The 23,514-nt window shown below is 37.4% G+C and overlaps 1 protein-coding gene across 16 annotated transcripts in view; it reads left to right on the plus strand.

Moving 5' to 3' along the window:
* The window catches only part of ANKS1B (ankyrin repeat and sterile alpha motif domain containing 1B), a 1,150,138-nt gene that overhangs the window by 741,221 nt on the left and 385,403 nt on the right, over window positions 1-23,514 (plus strand). For 13 of the 16 annotated variants that reach the window (XM_082419292.1, XM_082419289.1, XM_082419300.1 and 10 more), the window contains exon 15: window positions 12,754-12,860. In XM_082419292.1, the coding sequence (XP_082275418.1) occupies window positions 12,754-12,860 (107 nt within the window). The other 3 variants (XM_082419296.1, XM_082419295.1, XM_082419294.1) reach the window with 3 other exon arrangements.

A 23,514-nucleotide genomic window follows, 5' to 3' on the forward strand; every position in this document is an offset into this window, starting at 1 on the left:
TGCCTGGAACACCATTATATTAGTCAGGGTTCTCCAGAGAAACAGAATGAATAGGAAGTATAGATGGACATGTATAAGAGGATATTTATTATAGGAATTGGCTCACACGATTATGGAGACTGAGTTCCACAATCTGATATCTGCAAACTGGAGACCAGGAAAGCCTGTGGTGTAATTCAGTCTGAGCCCAAAGGCCCAGGAATCAGGAGCACCAGTGCTGAAGTACAGGAGGAGATGAATGTCCCAGCTCAAGCAGAGAGTAAATCTGCTTTACTCTTTTTGTTCTAATAGACCTTTAATGGATTGGATGATGCCCACACACATTTGTGAGGTTGATCTTTACTCAGTCTACAGATTCAAATACTAAACTCCTCAGGAAACAGCCTCACAGGCACATCCAGAACTAGTCATTTACCAGCTCTCTGGGTAGCTCTTAGCTCAGTCAAGTTGACACATAAATTAACTATCACAGTCATCTTTTTATTTGCCTCTCAAACTCCTGTTAAATCTTCGAGTCACAGATCAAATGGACTCTTCTGTAAACTCTCTACCCAAGCCAATTTAAGCATCCTTGCCTTCCTTCTACATTTTAAGTATCTTGTACACATCTCCATTATAGCATTCATCATCCTGCATGGTAATTTTCTCCCCACTAGACTATAAGATCCTTGAGGGCAGAACAAGTTCCCTTTCCTCCCTGGTCCTAAAACAATGACTGGCACATAGGAGGCCCTCAGTGACTTAAGGCTGTATACAGCTTCTCAGAGAAGATTCAAACATTTGCTAGTAAGCCTTAAAAGAAGGGATAACGAGAATGAAATCAAAGGAATTACAATTTTTTTCTGATCAGGTATGGCCTATATATTTTTTGTTGTCTGCCAGAAGATTTTAGCATTTTAGGCTTAAATTTCATTTCCTATTTTAGACCATATCCCAGAGCAGAAGTTGTCAGATCTGTTTTGTAAAGGCTGGTATTTCTTAAGTGCTCCATGAAGTTTTTAGTTCAAAATAAATTCAAGGCCTTAGGGAAAATTGAATCTGAGCTCCTGACTTCCCTTAGCATTTAAACACCAAAGCATGATCTTGGAGAATTTTCCTGTTTGAATCTTGGCTTTATGATCCAGAACTCTGTTGACCCACAACATTCCACATTTCCTGAAATAACTAATCCTTTAGCTTCTTCTGTTGTCTGCTACCTCTGCTTTGCATTTCTGTTTTTGCATTTCAGAATGGCTGTCCTTTTATCAGTGGAAGAAGCATTTTTCTTATTGCATCATCTCTCTTCCTGCTAATTTTCATTGTCAATTTTTCTCCATTAGGAAAATAGATATGTAGTTTACAGTTCTTAGCTCAGAGGATATTTAGGATTGGAAAAATGAGATATTGATACTTTTTAGTTTAGAATAAAATCGTTAGGATCTTTGTTACACTATCCTATAGGAATTAGCACTGTTCACTCCAAGCTCCTACACCTGTATTACAAGATATAAAAGACAGAAGAGCAGGCTCACATAGAAACCAACGCTATAGTTATTTGTTGAATGTGCAAATTTCTCTCCCAAATGTGGACATTGGCTTCTTAAGAAGTTTAGTGGACTCTTTTACCAGTCTCTTAAAAAATGACCAGTTTTTATTTTAAATATGTTGGAATAAATAACTTAATAGACCCATTTGTTAACTATGAAGCTAGGAATAAGAATTACCCTTTCTTGCCATTCCTTGCCCCGCCTCTTTATTCTCTTTTTACTTTAAATGAATGTGAAGAGCAGACTGCTTGATGCTAAAGACCTGGCTATTGGTGCGTGTTAGACAAGACCAAGCCCTTAATGACATCATGGGACTTGGGATTCTGATCACTTCACAGTACCATGAGCTTTCCTCTGTTATTTGTCCAGACTGCTTGCCCCACGCATTTTTGTCTGTTTGAAACAAAGAGAACTGGGCAAGGAAAAGCACTGATGACACTGATTGAGAGACTGAATGAACAGCACAAGTATATGTTCTACTGACAGTAGAGATAATTATACAGCCCTAGCATCTGAATAGCTCTTTGTAGCTCAAAGTGGTTTTTCACATATGTTATTTAATTTTAGCTTCAAACAAAACCATAAGATAGGTGGGGTAAGGTGTCACCCACACTTTACTGAAGAGGAACTAAGCCCCAGAAACTTGCCCACTAGAAAGGTACTCTTTATATTGCTACATGCTCCATCTCAAGAATAGAAAAAGCAAATATTTACATAATAGAGAAGAGCCAAGATTCAAACCCAGGCAAACCCACTCCAGAGTCTGGGCCCTTAACCACCGTGCTGCACTACCTCTCACGGAGGCAGCGTCTTCCTAGACACACAGCACAGGCATCCACGCGTTTCAGTCTGGAGAGGCTGAGCACCCACGTGGAAACAATACGGAAGCTGCAGTCTCTCAGAAGCACAGAAAAGCCCTTTGTTAGGGTGAAATAAAAATATCCAAGTGATAGGATTCACCCTTCTCCCACCCCTCAGTATTCCTGCCGGCGTCTTCTCATTGCTTTGTACTTCAGAAGCCAAGAATCACAAATGTAAGATGAAGGGTGGGAAGGAGAACTAGCAGAACAACTGGGAAACCCTTTTTAAAACAAACCTGCTGGTATGTGTCTGGGTAAACATTCTCCCTCCTGTAAAAGGGCAAGGTTCGTACCCTGTGCTTCTGGAACAGAGAAGCAGGATAGAGTAGTAGCTAAAAGCTTAGGCTCTAGAGCCAGGCTACCAGGGTTCTAGGTCCAACTGTGCAGCTTTAAACAACATATGACCTTTCTGTATTTTATTTTTCTCCCCTATAAAAGAGGTGATAACAATAGTACTTCACAGGGTTGTCATGAAAATAATATGAGTTAATACATATAGACCATTTAGAACCTGACCGTAGTAAATGCAGGTTTGCTATTATTTTGCATAATGAGATAATATTTGAAAGGCCTGACCTGTAATAAATATTAGCTCCCTTGCTTTATATATAGTTTAGATCACTGGAAAAACTCACATTCTTTGAAAAGTATTTGCCTTATGTCAGTTACCTTGGTGCTAGGATAAACAGCTATTTATGACATTTTTTAGGGATTAGCCAGTTTCTTTTTTTAACTCTTGTCCTGGGGCTCTCCTCTATCCCTTCCTAAATGTCATTTTCCTGTTTAACAAATTTGATAACAGTCACCTCTGCCAATCATTTTACCCATCTTAACTGTTTCATCAATTTCACCCTAGAGGCACCTCATTGAAACTGATAGTGTTTCTCTTTTGCTCATGGAACCTGGAGTCACTTAAGCTGTTTTCTCTAATTCATTCTCCTCTCTATACAGTCACAATAAGAAGCCATGTCTCTAGGTTTTAATTCCTCTAATCTCAATTGACATTTTCTAAGTAGTAAACCAGTTTTCTCCACTGGCCTATAAATTACATGTGTGCAGGGATGTTCAAAGCTATATCCCCACTGCCTAGCAAAATGCTAGGAACAAGAGATACTTTATAAATATTTGTTGAAGAAATCAGTCAATGCTGAAGGAATTAATAAAGTATCAAAAGAAGTATCCTACCCCCTCCCCAATTAACTAGAACCTAATTAAGAAATTATCTGAAATTAATCAGAATATGAATTGCCTTCTACTTTTAAAAGAAAAAATTAATTTTAGAGACCTAAACTGGTATCATGGACTTAATTTAATACAGTTATAACAGTTTTCAGACCATACCCTGGAGTAAGCATACATTCATTTCAGTGGCCTAGGCCTTCAATAGCTACACAATATACAATGAGAATAGTTATGAACATGTCAAAAGTGAGTTAGTATCATCATGCCCTTACCACATAGGGTAGGATATTGGCCTTTGAACTTACTCTTCCCACTGCCTCAAATTCTCTTTTCCTAAATACCAGAACAGCTTGTTCCTTCACTACATTCCAGTCTCTGTTCAAATTTCACCTTTTCAGAGGCATTCCTTGACAATTTTGTTTAAGATGAGTCACTTTCTTCTCCTATCATTCTTTATTTCCTTTTCCTACTTTTGAAAAACTTTTAAAACTAAGTTTATTGAAGTATAATTGAACTACAATAAACTGCACATATTTAAAGTGTACAGTATGATGTTTAACAATTAGATACACCTGTGAAACCATCACCACAATCAAGACAATAAATATCCATCACCTCCAAAAGTTTCCTCACGTTCCTTTATAATCCCTTTCACTCCCCTTCTTTCCACCCCCAGGTATCTATTCTCTGTCAGTATAGATAAGTTTGCATTCTCTAGAATTTTATGTAAATGGAATCATACAGAATCTACACTGTTCTGGAGGGTCTGGTTTCTTTTACTCTGCAAAATTATTTTGACATTTATTCCGTGTGATGAATGCAACAACTATTTGTTCCTTTTTATTGCTGAGTATTATTACATTGTGCTGGTGTACTACAATTTGTTTATTCACCTGTTGATGGACTTTTAGGCTGTTTCCAGTTGTAGGCTATTACAAATAAGGCTGCTATAAACATTCGTATACAAGTCTCTGCATGGCATATGCTTTTATTTATCTTAGGTAAGTACCCAACAGTAGAATAGCTGGGCCATGTAGAAGAGGTATATTTGACTTTTTAAGAAACTATCAAACTATTTCCCAAAGTGGTTGTGCCATTATACATTCCCACCAGCAGTGTGTGAGAGTTCCAGTTGATTCACATCATTATCAACACTTGGTGTGGTCAGCCTTTTTAAATTTTAGACATTCTAGTAAGTGGTATCACATTATGGTTTTCATTATAGGTTTGCATTTCCTAATATCTAATGATGCTGAACATCTTTTCACACGCATATTTGCCATCCATATGTCTTCTCTGGTGAAATCTCTGTTCAGATCTTTTGCCCATTATAAAAATTGGTTTGTTTCCTTATTACTGAGTTTTGACAGTTCTTTATATATTCTGAATACAAGTCTGTTATCACATGCAATTTGCAAATGTTTTCTTCTAGTCAGCAGTTTGCCTTTTCATTCTTGTAACAGTGTCTTTCAAGGAGCGGAATTTTTAAAAAATTTTTCATGAATCCTAATGATCAGTTTTTCTTTTACAGTTGTGCTTGTGTTGCCTAACCCAAGTTCAAGATTTTTCCTAAATTAGTTTCCTAAATTTTCTTCTAAAAGTTTTATAGTTTTAGATTTTATATTTAGGCCTATGATTTTTAGCTAATTTTTATATATGGTATGAGATATGAATTGAAATCTGTTTTTCTGCGTATGGATCTCTAACTGTTCCAGCATTATTCATTGAAAATTCTCTCCTTTCTCCATAGAATTGCCTTTTCACCTTTGTCAAAAATAAATTGATCTTCTATATGATGTCAATTTCTAAACCCTTTATTCTGTTCTATTGATCTGCATGTCTGTATTAAATCAATACACCACTGTCTTGATGACCATAGCTTTATAGTAAGTCTTGGAGTCAAGAATTGACCTTCTCTAACTTTATTATTCTTTTTCAAAGTTATTTTGTTCATTCTTGGTCCTTTGCATTTCTGTATGAATTTTAGAAGAAGCTTGACAATTTCCACCAAAAAAACCAAAAAACAAAACTCCTCCTGGGATTCTTATTAGGATTACACTGAATCTACAGATAGATTTGGGAAGAACTAACATGTTAACAATTTTGAGTCCTCCAATTCATGAACACAGTATACCTTTCCATTTATTTAGGTCCTATATGATTTCTTGCAGCAATGCTTTGTAATTTTAAGTGTACAAGTCTGGCATGTCTTTTGACAGTTCATTCCTTAGAATTTCATGTTTTTGATGCTATTGTAAATTGTGATTTTTTTAATTTCAAGTTCTGATTGTTTATTGTTAGTATATAGAAATACAAATGATTTTTGATATTGATCTTATAGTCCTTATATCTTATATCTTATTGATCTTATATCCTATTGATCTTGTTAATCTCATTTATTCTGTAGCTTTTATGTGAATCTCATGAGATTTTATATACAGATAATCATGTCATATGTGAACATAAACAGTTTTACTTCTTCCTTTCCAACCTGTATGCATGTTATTTATTTTTCGTGATTTATTGTGCTGACTAGAACCTCCAGTACAATGTTAGATAGAAGTGGTGAGAGTGGACATCCTTGCCTTGTTTCCTGAACATAGCAAGAAAGCATTCAGTCTTTCATGGTTAAGTGTGGTGCTAGCTATAGGTCATTTATCCCAGAGAAATGTAAACTTATTTTCACATAAAAAACCTGTACAAAAATGTTTATAACAGCTTTATTCATAAGAGCCAAAAACTGGAACCAACTCAGATGTCCTTCAATGGCTGAATCATTAAGCAAGCTATCGTACACCAATACCATGGAATAGTCCTCAGCAGTCAAAGGAATGACCTATTGACAAGCAGAATAATTTTTATGGATTTCAAGGGAATCATGCCAAATGAAAAAAAGCCAATCCCAAAGGTATATACTGTATGGTTCCATTCATATAATATTCTTGAAATGACAAAATGATAGAGATGGAGAACAGATTAGTAGTTGCCAGAGGTTAAAGAGTGGACAGGGAGAGAGATGGCCATGGCTATGAAAAGATAGCAGAAGGGTTCCTTGTAGTGGTACTGTCTTTATCTTGACTGTAGTGATGGTCACACAATGTGATAAAATTGCATAGAACTAAACATATACACACACAGACAAATGAGTGCATGTAAAACTGGTGAAATATGAATAATAATGGATTTTATCAATGCCAACTATCTGGTTGTGATATACTACCGTTGTACAAGATGTTACCATTGGGGAAAACTGGGTGAGTCTATACAGAATCTCTTTCTTACTGTGTCTTATAACTGCATGAATATACAATTATCTCAAAATACGAACTTTTAAAAAAGAAAATGAAAAGTTGAGCCTAGAGATATCAGGCAAAGAACTGAATAAAATATTGTGTATCCACAGTGTGGACTATTATGCAGCTATTTAAAAGAACAAATTAGAGCTTATTTACTTGTTAGAATTTCATAAAGCTTTGTCAAATGAGAAAAGTAGAGTTCAGAAACGTGTGGTAAGATTCTGTTTTTAAGAAACAATATCCAAAAATACCCCTACATATACTTCTCATGCATGTGTGTGTGTATATATATATATATATATATATATGCGTATGTATTTGTACATAGCTGTGAGGTGTGTGTGTGTGTGTGTGTGTGTGTGTGTGATTCGGCAATGGATAAATACATGTGAAGATACATACTAGTTTGTTAACATGATTTACCTTGATGAGAGAGTGGATGATACGGATGGTTTGGAGGGACTGGGGGAAGGAGTAACCAAGAAAAATAGAAAAAGAAAAAAAAATAGAGCACTAAAAATACTAATACATAAAACAATAACAATGTATTTTGATATGCAATTATGTGTGTGTTTTGTGTTGTTATAAATTTATAGAAAATTTAAGAACTGTTATATTATTTTTATTTTATTATTATTATTCAATAACTGTAAATTATACAGATATAATTTACGTATCATTCAATTCACCCAAAGTGTATAATTCAGTAGTTTGTAGTATATTCAGAGTTGTACAATGATCACCACAGTGAATTTTAAAACATTTTTATCACCCTAAAAAGAAACACTATATCCATCAACAGTCAGTCCCCTTTTACTCCCAATTCCCCATCCCTATCGCGAGGCAACCACTAATCTATTTTGTTTCTATAGATTTGCCTATTATGGATATTTCATATAAATGGAATCATAAAATATACGGTATTTTGTGACTGGCTTCTTTCACTTAGCACGTTTTCAAGGTTTATCCATGTCGTAGTATCTATCAGCATTTTATTTCTTTTTATTGCCAAATAATATTCCATTTTATGGATATATAACATGGTATTTATTCATTCATGGGTAGAGCCTTGACCATGTGCATAGTCATCCGGGGATGATAATGATTATAGCAGAGTCCTCTTTGTATCTTTCCCTAATCTTTCTGTTAAGCTGTCTGCCTCATTTGGTATCACACTCAGGTATTAGCTTTCCCTAATTGCCAGCTGGATGCTCTCTTGTTTTTGACAATTCCCTTATATACAAATTGCTCCAGAGTCTGTTCCAATTACATTTGGGCAGGAGTAGTTTTTGAGGCCAGTCTTTGAAGTTTGGTCTTACCCCAAGAGGGCATTTCTTAACTATGTCTTTCCCTTGTTCTCTAAAACTATCTGGCTACCATTTAGCTTTAGCTTGTTGTCCTAATGCCTCCTTTTAATCGCTTACCCCAAAATCTCCATTGTTTTTAATAATCACCTTAAGCTTGAACTTCCTCATACTCTATTTCAAATAAAATCAATTCCTTGAGATAGAGCTGTCTGTATTTAAGGACCTTTTGGCAAAATCTTTGAGCCACTGCTCTGGGCACTGGGCAGGGATGGTAGCCCCTGGTCTTCTCATCTCAGCCTGCCTTTCTGGACATGCAACCTCAGCCCTACAAGCAAGCTGGAATGAGGGCAATCAGGGCCTCACTATTCTTGGCCTCCCACAAGTAGGATAGAGCTTCCACTTTGTGAATAGAGGCTGCATGGACAAAGGGAGCGCTTGACCTCTCAGCTGTATTCACCAGGAATTTAACTTCTATAACTTGAAGTTGGAGGGTATTAGAAATGCTGCTGGCCTGCCCCTTTAGATAAGATACCATATCCCTTGGATGGGCTGTGAGGAGAGAGGAGCCCATCCTCTTGGGCACACCCACCCAGAGTGGAGCTTCTTTCAAGCTGAGCTAGGGAAGGAAGGATGGGAGGGAACAAGTCATGGCTCAAGTGCCATAGACTCTCTCTGTTCTTACCAAGTTTTAGTAGATTTTCTTGAATAAATCTTTCTTCATCCTCTGTATGTTCTTAGGACAATTTCCAGAGACTTTAAATGGTGGTTTTGTTTTTTATTTATACAATTTTTTCCAGTTATGTTTGTTTGGCTGGGGAGAAGGTCCATGGAGCTCCTCACCTTGCCATTCTGGAAGTGGAACCCCCAGAATTATTTTTTAAAAGACTATGCAAAAGAAATTCCTGGTTTCATCACATACACTGAACTTCAGTTTCCTTATCTGTAAGTGGGGCTAATAATCCACACCACACTGCCTGGAACATAGTAGCCCTGAGTAAGAACTGTTAGTTCTTCTTTCCCTCCTCTTATCTCCCTTTGGGAACTTAAAGAAGTTCTAGTTGAATAAAGAGGCCTGCCCAATAATGTGATGTCATGCTTAAGAATTTTAAGACTCCAAGAAAGTATTACAAGTAAAGTAAGAAATATATGTAAACACTATTTAAAAAGTGATCTTCAGACTCAAACAAGGGTTCTTTCAGTGGTTTGGCTCATGAGAAAATACTTTAACAGAACCAGAAACAGCATGATTCAAGGTCTCATTCTTCTTCCTTCCTCTCCCTCACCACCTCCCCCTACCCCAGTTTCTCCCAATTTACTTCCCCACTGCATTAAAACCTTTCACCAACATATGAGAATTACTGAGTTGAAACTGAATGATTGAATAGTTAAAAGAATACAATTCAGTCAGTCTATATAAAGATTTGTAAAGTGATTAGTAACCAGTATTCTCTCTGAGCTGTTTCTGTACAGCAGCATGGACCTTGAAATAAGCTCTCTCTCTCTCTCTCATACTCTCATTCTCACTCTCACGCTCTCTCTCTCTCCTTCTCTCTCTCTTTCTTTTAAGAAATGAAAATCTCATGAAAGCCATTTCCAATGTCATGTGTTCATTCATTTAACAAAGGCAAGTTAATGCCTAGAATGTGTATAGCACTCTTCTAGGTACTTGGTCCCTGGTTTGCATCTTAGGAGATGAGATGAGATTTGAGGAGCTGGCCAATCAGCATATGCTTTACCAAACCAAAAAATTATTGTCATGTTTGCTCGATCTTTGTGTAGCTTATCCATAGCTTAAAATGATCAGGAGGAACAATGTGGATGTGACCCTAGGAGAGGCTGTAATTGATGCCTACCTTTAACTCTACCGTGTACCAGCTTTAGAGCTGGCCAAGGACAAATAGTGTCTTGCTATTAACTTCTCATATAGGTAATATTGAGCAACCTGAATTCCTTAAAACAGATTCCTAAACTGCTACAAACTTTTTGACCTTCTTAAGAGATCTAGAACCCAATCGTTTCTATTTAAAAACCTAGATATCTTCTTTTAAATAAAAAATTCAGAGACTTGAAAAAATTTAAATCTGAAACTAGGAAGATTTTATATAGTTTGGATTGTGAAATGAAAATTACATTATTTTGCTTAGCAGGTGCATAAAGAATCCTTACTACTTTTAATATTAGCAAGACATATTCCTACATTCAAGAAATACATCTTGTACACAAATAACTATAATGTTAGACAAAAAATATTTGTTATAATAGACGGTATGTAAAGGCCACTTAAAACATTCCTGTTAGGGGGACTAGAAAGTGTTTCATAAAGGAACTATCATCTGATCCAAAGCCAAAGAAGAGGCATAAATGTGGGGACATAATAAAGGAAACCCAAGTATGTTACAGGCTGCCATTAAAGACCAGCCAGTAATCCCACGTGCTTGGAGCACTGGGGGAACGGAAATAAAATTAGAAGATTTGTAGTAATCATGAAGACCCCAAAATATCATCAAAGGAGTTGGGAGTTTATTTGAAGCCAGTTGAAACCATGCAAGAGTTTTGAAATAAGGAGTGATAATCAAAATTGTCTTAAAGAGATTATTCCGACATCCACGTATAAACTAGATTTTAAAAAATCAGAGGTAAGAAGACAAACACAGAGGCCATAGTTGTATTACACCAGGTGGGCCTGAACTAAGAGAGCAAAATCACACTAGATGTCAGTTCCATAAATATGAAAGAGGAATTCGAATCAAGGAAATGGATGCAAGAGATACTACGATGAGGGATGAGTGGAACTTGGGAACTGATGTCAGCGGTGAGAGAGGGAGTGCAAGATGTTTTGCAGTTTAATGTCTGTGTGCTAGGGAGGTTGACAATGTTCTTCAAAAGAGAAAGGAAACAGAAAGATAAGATTTAGGGAAAGAAGGAAAGTCATGTTTCATTTATTCAATAAATATTTGCTGAGCACTTACTATGTGCCAGGACTGTTCTGAGGGGATGAGAGTTATCTTTAATTTTTAAAACACTTTATGTGTTAAAGGCAGTGTTCCCAGTCTGTGTGACTCCAAAGGCAGAGCTGGATTGAGTGAGTAGGAGTCAGCCAGGAAGTAAAATACCTTTCTAATAAATGGAGGCTTCTTGATAAGTAGTAAGAGCTCTGTTACAGGCAGTATTCAAGCCTAAATTGGATGATATTCTTACAGGAACACTGTGACAAGGGATTCCTGCATTAAGAGAGAGGGTAGACTAACCTCTCTGCAAGTTCTCTCTCAATCTTAAGTAAGAGTCTATTCGTTCCATGATCTACTCCTATGGGTTCTATTATTAATCTCTGGTTTCTCTCAATTATTAAATAAATTAGTCTGTCTGCCATTCAGTAAAACTCACACATTTACATCTGTTATTCTTAAATTATTTTTGGTTAGGGTTCTTCTTTTTTGTAAAAAATTCTACCCAGTAATGTTACCTCTGTAGCTAATTTAGAATGTCAACCCTGGTAGACTGGGTTATAAATATCAGAGAGGAAAAGGATTTCTTGTGCCTAATAATATTTTTGTTTGGAAGAAGCCTCGCAAACGAGAAATGAATTATCTTGACTTCAAGATTGCGATGCAGTTTCTGTATTTTGCAGCAATTCAAGAAGAAAAAAAATTCCTCAGAGTGGTTCATTTTGATACAGCAAGGTAAAGAAAGAGAATAATTGTTCTCCAAACACTGTAAAGCTTTAGATCAGAAACATTTATCTGTGCTGCATTTAAAAAAAAAGGAAGGGAAGGAAAGGAAAGACGAGCAAAAAGGGAACCTGTCGGGAGCTCCCCTATAAGCTATAGTTAAAGCTTTGCATTTCCTGGTGTTTCTTTTGAAACGTAAAATTCCACAACAAATAGCTCTGTAACGTATAACCAGTATGAAGATTCAATTCAGATTTAAGCACTTTGGTTTGCTTTTGAATCTTGCTATTTTCTGCATTTGTTTTGACTGCTCTCATCATTCAAGATTGACGGTTGGATGGGTGTGTAGGAGGAAGCAGCAGCAGCAGGCTTACAGCTTGCAGACAAAAAAAATCTGCCTTATCTGATGGCTATTATTGAAAATGCGAGGTGTAGCCTGGGCTGGGTAATGAAGGGGAGCGAGCGAGGGGGAGCAAGGAGCATGGAGCTGCATACTGATGAGTGTAGGAGTACTTGATAAAAAGAATTCTGGCTGCTGGCCGTGCATTGCTCGTTGTGGAGTACTCCAACAATCACATAGAATGCAGACCAGCCTAAGCTGACAGCTTGATATGCCTTCTTCTGCTGCCTGGTTTTGGGGGCTGTGTGACGTACTGGTCGGTAGTAAAGATTAATATGTAAGAAATGTGGAGCTAGGATCAAGTCATACTCCACAGCCTGCCTGGCAAACTATGTTTTACTTCTGACTTTGCTCTCTCGCTGAGAACATTAATCTGTCAAGCTGGCGGGCTCCTTTGATAGCAACTTTCCCAGGAGCATGATGTGGCAATGCCACCTCTCAGCCCAGGACTACCGCTATTACCCCGTGGACGGCTACTCCCTGCTTAAACGCTTCCCTCTTCATCCTCTTACAGGACCCAGATGCCCTGTCCAAACAGTGGGACAATGGTTGGAAAGCATTGGGCTACCTCAGTACGAGAACCACCTGATGGCTAATGGATTTGACAATGTGCAGTTTATGGTAAGACGCTTTCTGTGGCCACGGAGCTGCCTTTTGTCTGTCTTTGCTTCTTATGTGTCTTACACGGCTCAGAGGCAGCCTGATTTGCACCAAAACCGGTCAATTTTATATACGTAACCGCATTAGAAAATCGGATGCCCTTAGGACTGAACTTACTGTGTAACATATAGGCACTTGCTGAAAAATGAGATCTATGTGCATCCATATACATGTGTATTATATGAATGAACCGGTGAGAGTACTATTTATAGGCAGTGAAAGAAGATTAACATTTATAGTCTCCCTGTCATTCTTTGTGTGATTTTTATAGATTTGTAATCTCAGAATACCCAGTTAGATTATAGAACTCTTCAGTTAATTCTAGATTTCTAACACATATTATTTCACTTGCGCATCAGCGTTTAGTAATTAATTAGACAATTTGTTATGTTTACGGTGTGAAGATCATTTTTTTCCCTGATAATTGTTCAATAAGCAGTTTAAATTGTGTGGATGACCTTTAGTTCGTTAGCAGACTGATTCAAATGGTCTATTATAGACAGCTTTCACTTACTTCACATGCTGATTGAAGAGCAATGAGGTATTGTTGATTACTTTATGTAGAAAACAAACACTTCCATCAATTAACTGTCAGTATCTAGAAGGAGAGGATGATGGACTAAGTACATTCATGTACTTCTGAATACTGGTCTGCCTGCAATCTAAACCTGGTATGTGCAAACTTCCCACTGCGACGAATATAGGTGAGGAAGGAGGATGGGGAAACGTGCAGACCCATAATACAGCTTTCTGATCATTCACATACCTCCCCCAGCGCTCATCAGTTTCCCTTGTTAAGCTACGTCACAGTCCTTATTAGCTTTCTTTGCTTTTAAGGTCCCATCACGCATATTACTGATCCCTAAATTTAGACAGAGCTACATAACATAGGCATGTAGCACAAAATGGCTTGCAGAAACAATTAATAGCTATTTCTAAACAAAATGCTGGGGCTGACACCTGAAGCCTATTAGTAACAAAATTGATAACACAGTACTGAGAGCTAGGCATGTCTTTTTATTTCCATTAGAGATTATTTTCTCCAAGCTTGACTTGACTATTGTAGCTTTGAAAATTATTCAGACTGTTAAACTTCTGCTGCTTCTCCAAAAATGTGTGCCCCCTGAGCTTTTTCTTTTAAAGCTGCATAAATGTAGTAAGACATATGAGCTCTATGTAATTGTATCCATGGAACTCTTTATGAAGCTGTTTTTATAATGAGACCTGCAGCTACTGTTATTTTTCTCATGTTTAAGAATACTGTCACAAATTAGACAGATATTGTGGGTATTAAAATAGGGGAAAAGTGAAATTGTTTCAATTGCTCTAAGAGTCAGGACAGACTGAGCAGAATTAGGACAGACTTAGGACACTAAACAGATGACACTAAGAATTAGAGGAACTATCAAGTAGAATGAAAGTCTTCTCATTGTCGTTATATTTACTGCGCATTTGGATAAGTCTTTATTCTTTCTCCTTATCTCTACTTGAAATAAGACTCTCTCATTCCCACTCCTCAAACCTGTGTCCAAACTTATTCTGGTCCCATGAGAAGTTAGGTAGGTCTTTGGATTCTCTGGATTGTCTGCTTGGAAAATTTTAATTCAGCATAACTTTCCTCTGAATGTTAAACACTTTTGAGTAAATATAATCCCTTTTTGAAAGCCCAATGCAAAGGTTAATCAAACATGTTTCCAATAAGCATTTGGAGATCGGAAAAAACATTCATGAATGAAATATGTATAAGCACTCCAAAATGTATCCAGGAGGCAAAAAATCCTGGACATATGTGACAAAACCAAGGTCTGATCTTCTCCATAGATTATTGTCTTTATTTTTTAAATTGCAATTATTGTATATAATTTTTCAGAAATTAAGAAAACATGGTTAATTCAGAATAATCAAATACTTACTACATGAAACAGAATTAACTTTAAAAATTTGAGTTATCATTCAGAGGAGTTAATTATGAAAATGAAGCAAATCATAAAAGTGTCATCAATCATCGCTTTACATGCTGCTGTACACCATTTATTTGCTACTTGTATCATAAAAAAATCAATTTCTATCTCTATAAAAATTATTTATTGATCTCCATAATCTAATTTATTTAATTATGAACTTAGTTAAAGTACACTAATATGATCAGCCAACTTTAAGAAATAGATTTCATTAATGTGGTGAAAAAATCTGTTGGACCTGCTTAATCTGCACTCAGTATCATATTCTAGCTTTTGTTTTTCTTGAAGCACATTCTGACCTGCATTTATTCATCCTGTTGCCTAAGCAACAAGCACCACACTCCTATTAACTATGATGTAGTGCAGGTCTTATTAGCTTTTTAGAACAAGACAGTAGAGACATCAAAAGGATATAATTAATGTTGGTTGAAATATCATAGTACATCCATGCATTGATATATTTTATTTAGGAAACATTCTCAAGAGTTAATTTTCCATTTAATCAATATTCCATTCATGAATATGAGTTTCAAAGGGTTCATATAAGTAACTTTCAAAGTATTTACTGAAAGCCTTACAAATTTTTTTTGTTAACTCTGTTCTATGTACTCTTACACATAAACACAATATATGGATGATTTTTCCACATGGCTATAATTAACTTTAATAAAGATTTCTTACATCAATTTCTAGGCATGGTTAGAAAAGAAGGACCCCCATTTATTTTAAAATATTTATCAATCATTGCTTCTCCTTTGGGCTCTTAACACTTATTCTTAATTTTATTGATGTGTCAATTTTAAAAAAATATCTGAAAGTCAGAATTCCAAACTTTTTCTGTATGTAACTGGTCATGGTTTGCAGAATAGTTTTGTACACAGTATTGACATTTATGTAGCCTTAGAAATGTAAAATAAATGGAAATTGGTACAAAGAATAGCTACAAAAGTACATCTGGTCACCTAAGACTTTGGGAAAGTCAGATCTATGTTGCAATCAAAAGTCTGAAACTTCAACACAGAAACCCTTTGTCTAAAGACTTATCCAAGCCCCACTCTACCTGTTCATTCCCTCTGATGTCATATATCATCAGCTCCCGTCTAGTTAGGCATGTCTACCTGCTACTCACTAGCCTCTGGGAATGCCACTGTGGTCCTCTGACATCCCACCTGTTTTCCCCAACTTTGCAACATATAGAATGTGTCTGTTTCAACATTACCTTTTTTCTTTTCACTAAGGAGTTCAAGTATGAAGTGATTATTGTACAAAATGCCCATGATGATTTACTTTCTTATTATAAATGTTTCTATCATCATGTCTTTTCCTAGTCTGATGACTGCTTCCTAAAATTTGTCTCAAACTATTAATATCTATTCTTGTCTTGATGACTGCTCATTTGTACTCTCCCTCAACCCTCACAGCTATTTCCTTTCCTTCCCCTCTGTCTTTTATCCTCTAAGATCTAACTCAATTTCTACCTAGTTTGTATAGCTTTTCTTAAGGACTCCAGTCCTTAGCAGCCTCTCTTTTCTCTGATCTCATATAGTGGTTGTATTTGGCATGAAAAATTACATTTGGCATGCCATTATTCACTCTTTAGAATTAGGAGTTAAGTTTTCACTTGTATATATCTTGTCTCCCCAACTAGACTGGAAGCTCTTCAAGTCCAAGTTCTGTGTATTCAATTTCCTTGCCTTCCTCACACTCCTAGCATAATGTTGTGTACATAGAAATCTCCCCATAAAAACTGGATGCATAGCAGATTATTGTAGTTGGACCTCTGGCCTCATTTTTAAACTGGAAGCCTTGTTTTGTTTTTGTTTTTGTTTTTTTTTTGGAAGCCTTGTTTTGCCAGTGGGAACATAGAGCGTTAGTACCCTTCTTTCATTCATGCAACAAACACTCCTTAAACATTTTCAATGTGCTAAGGACAGTGTTAATTACTAGGGATATAACAGTAAACAATATATTGTCTTTGACCTCAAGCAGGTTACAGTATTGCTCTCAGACATATCATATTATTTGCATACACATTCCTTCATGTGCTCACACACACGTGTATACACACACTATATCATGGGGATCTTGCCCCTCATCCTTTTGTATAATCACCATCCTTCAGCATATTACCTACCAGCAATTGTTTTTTCAGAAGCAAATTACAGTAGGCAATAGAAGAGGTAAAATCTATCATAGCATGGAGTAATGGAAAATAAAGATACCAATAACATCAAAACACTGGCAGTGTTATGGTAGATTTGTAGTCCAAAGACTGTATTAAGAAGTTTATATTACTTGGAAAACTGACCCATAGCCTCACCATGTTCTGGCTAACAATCATATTTGTAAACTCTAATCAAAAGGGGGGAAGAATGAAATTATACCAACTTATTTTTTTTAGCATCTCCTGTGTTTTCTAGCAATTGCCATCTAGGTTGACTTGGGGTGCTTTGATCACTGTTAAAATGTTCAAAATGTGCACAGAGTAAGATATAAAAATAATACCTGGAGCCCTACATGAATTAGCATTTTTGTACACTTGGGTAGGTAGTATTCATAAAGAACTTAGTTAAGGTCAAAGTGAGTACTGCCTATTAGACACTGAAGTGGAGTCACAGAGCTCTAGGAAGTCATCCATTTGAACCAAAGATTTGAACAAGATTGATCTCTTAGTATTTAATTGAAACATTTTTTCATTTTTGTGGTACATTTTACATGCTAATAGACTTACTTCTTTTCTCCTCTTATAAATAACTCTTCTGTAATAAGAACCCCATTTGCAGTTGACCTGATAAAAATGACCTTTTGAGTATCTTAGCAGCATATCATGATCCAAGTAAGAAGTTAAACTTGTGAAGCAGAAAAATAAATTGTCCCTAAAGGGTAAGACTAATAACCCCCATGATGTTTTTCCATTTCAAATATTGTTTAAGAAAATGTTATAAAATTACTGAGATTTAAAGGCGTAAGAGAAATATACCTGTCACACTCCCTACGCCTTCCTTCTGAAACAGGCTAGGCTCTGAGTTGAGTAGGTGGCTTTATATTGAAAGTGCAGCTATAATTTTCTAAACTCATTTAGGCCAGTAGTTACACACCCACTTTTGAAAAAAAATATTTTTCTTTTTCAACTACTGGCATTTAAAATCTGTTGGTAACCAACAGTCAAAGCCAGGAGGGAGTCATTCTTTATCTAGACAACAGCTTAATTACAAGTATAACAGGCAACAGCCTCGCAGTGGCGTGAGAGAGAACTGAAGTAAGACTTCTCGCGCCCACTGTCTCACTTCTGTATGATTCGGTTTACTCACCTGTAAAATCAGTGTAATGAGAGGTCCAGGAGAAATGTTCTTTGGCCTTGTTATTTAATATTTTGAGCTCTTTAAAAATGCAGGGTACGATACTGGTGCTGGCAGAGCTATTAATTGTTCTTGTAGCTCTCATTAGCCTTGGAAGATTGCTTGTGCGGCAGAAAACTCAGAAATGAGGGCATGTGCAGGCATGGCCATCTGAGAAGGATGAATGGCCTTCAGAAAAAACAGTAGCCACAATTCTAATCTGGTGACACGAAGGACAAAAGAGCCTTTTCTTCCACCTGCAAGTTACTCTGATTACATATTTAAGCATTAAAATATGCTGCCCCATTTTCTAATAATTCAGTACTATAGCTACCATCCCTAACTAATGCTCACATGAAATGGCCTTTAATTTAGTCATGCAGCATATTTGCATAATTTGATCTCCAGTATTGAATCAAATGACCAGATCTCTGGGATGAGGAATTTACTTCATGAATTAAAAAACTTGCTAAAACTGCTGAATTACAGACTAATTTTAAGAAATCCAGCCACAATCATTTTTCATTGCTTGAGAAATGGACAGATTTCTCAAACAGTGGCAATGACCTCCGTTGTCTCATTTCCAGTCACGTCCTTTACTTCTGTAACCCAGCCTGCGTCCCAACCCTTCCACTCAGTTTGTTCTCTTTTAAGTCAGCTGTAACCTGTTTCCTGATAAATTACCACCCCCACCCCTTTCTTTTCTCACTTCATTTCTCTTTGGCCTCTTTCAATGTCTGATTTTCACTGTCTGCTCCCTGTTGGTATTTATTCCCTTACTGAAGTTTGTTTGGGTTCTGTGACATACACTGACCTTTCCAGTCACTCCTATTCTCCTAATCCTCCTCTTGCCTCTAAAGGTGGGTGGTGCTCAACTTGTCCATCCATCAGGGAGATCATTGGTTCTCACAGATCCGTAGCTGCCCCTACTCTTCAGCTCTTTCTACCGGGCATCCAATACCGTCTAGCTACTCAGTAAACATTTCCATATACATGTGTGTGTACCACACATTTAACACAGACCTAGCATAGAATAAATGTCCAACAAGTGTTAAATGTTACTGCAGAGTGATTACTCCAAGGTGATCTTTCTAAAGCACACATTTGCTTTAGCACTACTCTGCTTAAAATCTTTCAATGATTCTCAATTCCCTAAGGGACATTATACTTACACAATTCTTAATATGGCTTTCATATTCAGGAAATGACCTTTATGACCTGCCTGACCCAACTTATTTTCCAGCCTCACCTGTTATCATTTCCTCTCTTTACTGTTGTCTGGAACTGCTTTTTTCTTTCATTGCCTGGCCTTTGCACATGCTGTTGTCTCTGCTGAGAATGATCTTCCTTCCCCTCTTAATTCCTTTTACCCTCTAGTTCTTAGCCTAGTTGTCACTTCTTTTAACTGTCACTTCTTCCCTGACCTTCCACGTATGGGTCAGGAGCCCTTCTTCCCCCACCTTGCTGCGCTGTATCACCAGTTTACTTGTCCAGCTACCCCACCACCTCCACCCCACACAAACACTAGAACAGGGCTCAGCAAACTTGTTTCTATAAAGGGCCGGATAGTGAATATTTTAGGTTTTGAAAGACATATGGTCTCTGTTGCAACTATTCAACACTTCTATTGTATCATGAAAGTGACCATAGACAATACACAAATAAATGGGTGTGTTCAAATATAACTTTATTTACAAAAAAACAGGAAGATCTAGTCAATAGGCCATCATTTGCTGCTACCTTGCACTTGATTTAGAAATACGATTTGAGAGTTAGGAATATGCTTTGATCCTCTATATCTCCAGGTACGACCCCTGGCTTACACATGTAGACACAGTAGCTGTTTAATGAAAGGAAGAAAGGAAAAAACGAGTAAGGAATCAGGCAGGTGGCTCCAGCAAGGTTCCTGAAAGCCTGTTTGGTTTACAGAGAACCCAGCCAATAACTGAGGAAATTCAGAGCAAGATCCAGCCTTCAGGAGTCTGACAAGAGCAAAGAGGGTGTTTTTGCTCTTCTCAGTCAGACTGGAGTGTATTTTCAGCAAGGGAACTGTGCAGGCATAGGAACTAGAAATACACAGCTGCAGAGGAAACCTGTTATTCCCTCTGTTTGGAATTCCTTTCTCTTCCTTCTTCACCTCACTGTGCAGCATTGTTCATGATTGAGCTTAAGCGTCACTTCCTCCAGGAAGTATTCCCTAATGCCATTCTGTCATCTGGCTTGCATGACTGCCCCTTCTCTGTGCACTCCTGGCATCCTTTTCTTAGCCCTAAGGCAGGCCTTATTATATTTCATTGCAATTATGTTATCTGTTCAGATGTCTGCCTTCCACCCTAGAAAGTGAGATCCTTAGAGACAGAGAGTGGGTCTTATTTATCTTTGTATTCCTAAAGCCTAGAACAGTGCCTGGTGTAAAGTAGCTTCTCAATAAATATTGATCGGATGGCATTTTTTAAGTCTTATTTAGTTTCATATAAATTATCCCATGTAATTCTCACCATATCCCTATCAGTAAGTATTAGTACCCCCATACTAATAACGAAGATAATGAGACTCAAAAAGTTTTTAAAATTCCCCAGCAGCACTTAGATTTAAAACGAAACTGCTTTGACTTAGAAGTTCCCGCTCAATTCACTAAAACCACACTGTTTCATCATTGCTCCCTTCGTTCACTCAGCAAATGTATATAGAGCCCCTGTTAGATTGCAGACACTGAACAGGATGTGGGCCCTGCCCTCCAAGCCCTCACGGTTTGTCGTACTTCTGGTCCTTTAAGGGACCTCTTTATCTTACTTCTCCTTACTTTTCTACCTCCTCCCCACGACTTCTCAAGAGGACCTCTGTTTTTCCAAGACCAGAACTCTCACTGCCAAATACATACCTTCCTGTTTTGTGTGATTTCCCTCCTACCTAACATAGCCTATCTCCTCCTGATTCCCTGTTCAAGAAAGACTCATTCCCTAAGACCCTGGTCTTTCTACTTGCTCTGTGGAGACTTCCTTGCTCTGTGGAGACTTCCTCGCTCTGTGGAGACTTCCTCTACTGATCTGGACCCTGCCCACCTCTTAGCTTCACCTTTCACCTCTTTTAAACTCTGGCTGTGTTGAATTATTATAGTCTTACAATTGTGCCTCGCTTGCTCACAAATCCATGCCTTTGCGCACACTGTTCTCTGCCCAGAACAATACCTTCTTGCACTCATTTTTAACCTGGGTAACTCTTACTTCAAAATGTGGCTCAGGGTTTCCTTCCTTAAAGAGGACCCTTTAAGACGAATTCTTTGGTATTGCTCAAGTATTCTTCAGTGGCCTCTCATGGCACCCTGCTTATCATCCAGGGCTTAATTATCTGCTTTTTTACCTAACTTCTTCCCCTGAGAGAAAAAACAATGTCTGGTTTAGTGTTACTTTCCCAGTCACTAGCACATAATTGGTCCTTGTATGAATTTGCTGGGGCTGCCATAACACAGCACCACAAACTGGGTAGCATAAACTGCAGGGATATATTGTCTCACAGTTCTTGAGGCTGGAAGTCCGAGCTGTCAGCACGTGTCAACAGGGTTGGGGTGAGAGCTCTGAGGGGAGCATCTGTTCTGTGCCTCTCTCCTTGGCTTGGAGATGGCTGTCTTCTCCCCATATTTTCATGTTGTCTTCCCTCTGTGTGTGTCCGTGTTCAAATTTCCTCTTCTTGTAAGGACACCAGTCATACTGCATTCAGGTCCACCCTAATGACCTAATTTTAACTAGACTATCTCTGTAAAAACCCTGTCTTCGTCATGGACATATATACACTACCAAATGTAAAATCGATAGCTAGTGGGAAGCAGCCGCATAGCACAGGGAGATCAGCTCGGTGCTTTGTGACCACCTAGAGGGGTGGGATAGGGAGGGTGGGAGGGAGGGAGATGCAAGAGGGAAGAGATATGGGAACATATGTATATGTATAACTGATTCACTTTGTTTTAAAGCAGAAACTAACACACCATTGTAAAGCAATTATACTTCAATAAAGATGTTAAATTTAAAAAAATTAAAAAAAAAAAACAAAAACAAACAAAAAAAACCCTGTCTTCAGATAAAGTCACATTCTGATGTACTGGGAGGTTAAGACTTCAACGTATAAATTTGCGGGAAGGACACAATCTAACCAATAGCAGTCCTCAGTAAGAACGTGTGCATATGCATTCTCCGTTTATTATCCCTCACATCGCCAGGCACAGTCCATAATGGTTACTTAGTAGATATTTGCTTAATTGAATCAAAGTCAATCTACTTGAGGTTTACATGAAATTTAAAATGTGTAAAGGATCTGATATTACTCTTTCATCAATGATAAATGCAATCTTCCTGATAGCTTATAGTTTTGCATGCATGGATAATCATATACATGGTCACACTTCTAGTTAATAGGAGAACTAGCAAGGCCAGAACCAAGATCTTCCTACCTCTCTAGCCATGCACTCTTTCCATTTTACTTTGCAGCCTCTGTTGGCCCCTAAATAAATCACATCTACAAGAAATATTCGTTTGCCATCCTTATAGTTGATATCTATCTGATAGAGACACCCCAAAGGAATAGATGATTAAATAAGTAGTATTTTATAGGAAGGAAAGAAAATTTAACCAATTTAATATTACAACTACTATTTATCAAGAACTTGTTATATACTTTTTTCCATATATTGTATTTCCCTCTCCCACAAATGTTATAAAGTATATAGTGTTATTCCAGTTTTACAAACGACAAAAGTTAGTTATTGAGAGACTAAATATCTGGCCCAAAGCACTCATGATTCAAACCCAGGTCAATTTGAGTCCAAAGGGAAAACATTTACAATAAGAGTTGCTTGGGCAACATATGTGGGCGAACTGAGAAAATATGGGTTCTGGAAAAACAAAAGTAGCATAAGCATTTTTTGTTCTTGGGGGGGAAATGATGATTCAGAGGAGAACCAAGAAGAGAGGTAAGAGAGAAGAAAAACCTTGCCTCACGCAAAGAGTAGGCAGTCTAGACTGAGGAAACTTACTGCTACACACAGGGTCATAAAAATAAAGGTATACCTCCAGGTCAGGTCTGTCCTCAGACCATGAGACCTTCTGAGTGACAGTCATTCCATGCATGCAAGAGACACTGCATTAAACAGGAGCAATGTTCATGGAAGATATGATTTGCCCTTGAGTATAATCCTTTATAAGGTGTAATGAGTATGATTATGAATGGCTACAAATTCTTATCCACAAGAAGACTCAAGCTAGAGAGACATAGTAACAACATCTTACAGGTCATTGCTCACATGTCCCTGACTTCCTAATCCAA

This window comes from Balaenoptera physalus (assembly GCF_965194825.1).
Source record: "Balaenoptera physalus genome assembly, chromosome: 13".
In the NCBI taxonomy this organism is placed as follows: domain Eukaryota; kingdom Metazoa; phylum Chordata; class Mammalia; order Artiodactyla; family Balaenopteridae; genus Balaenoptera; species Balaenoptera physalus.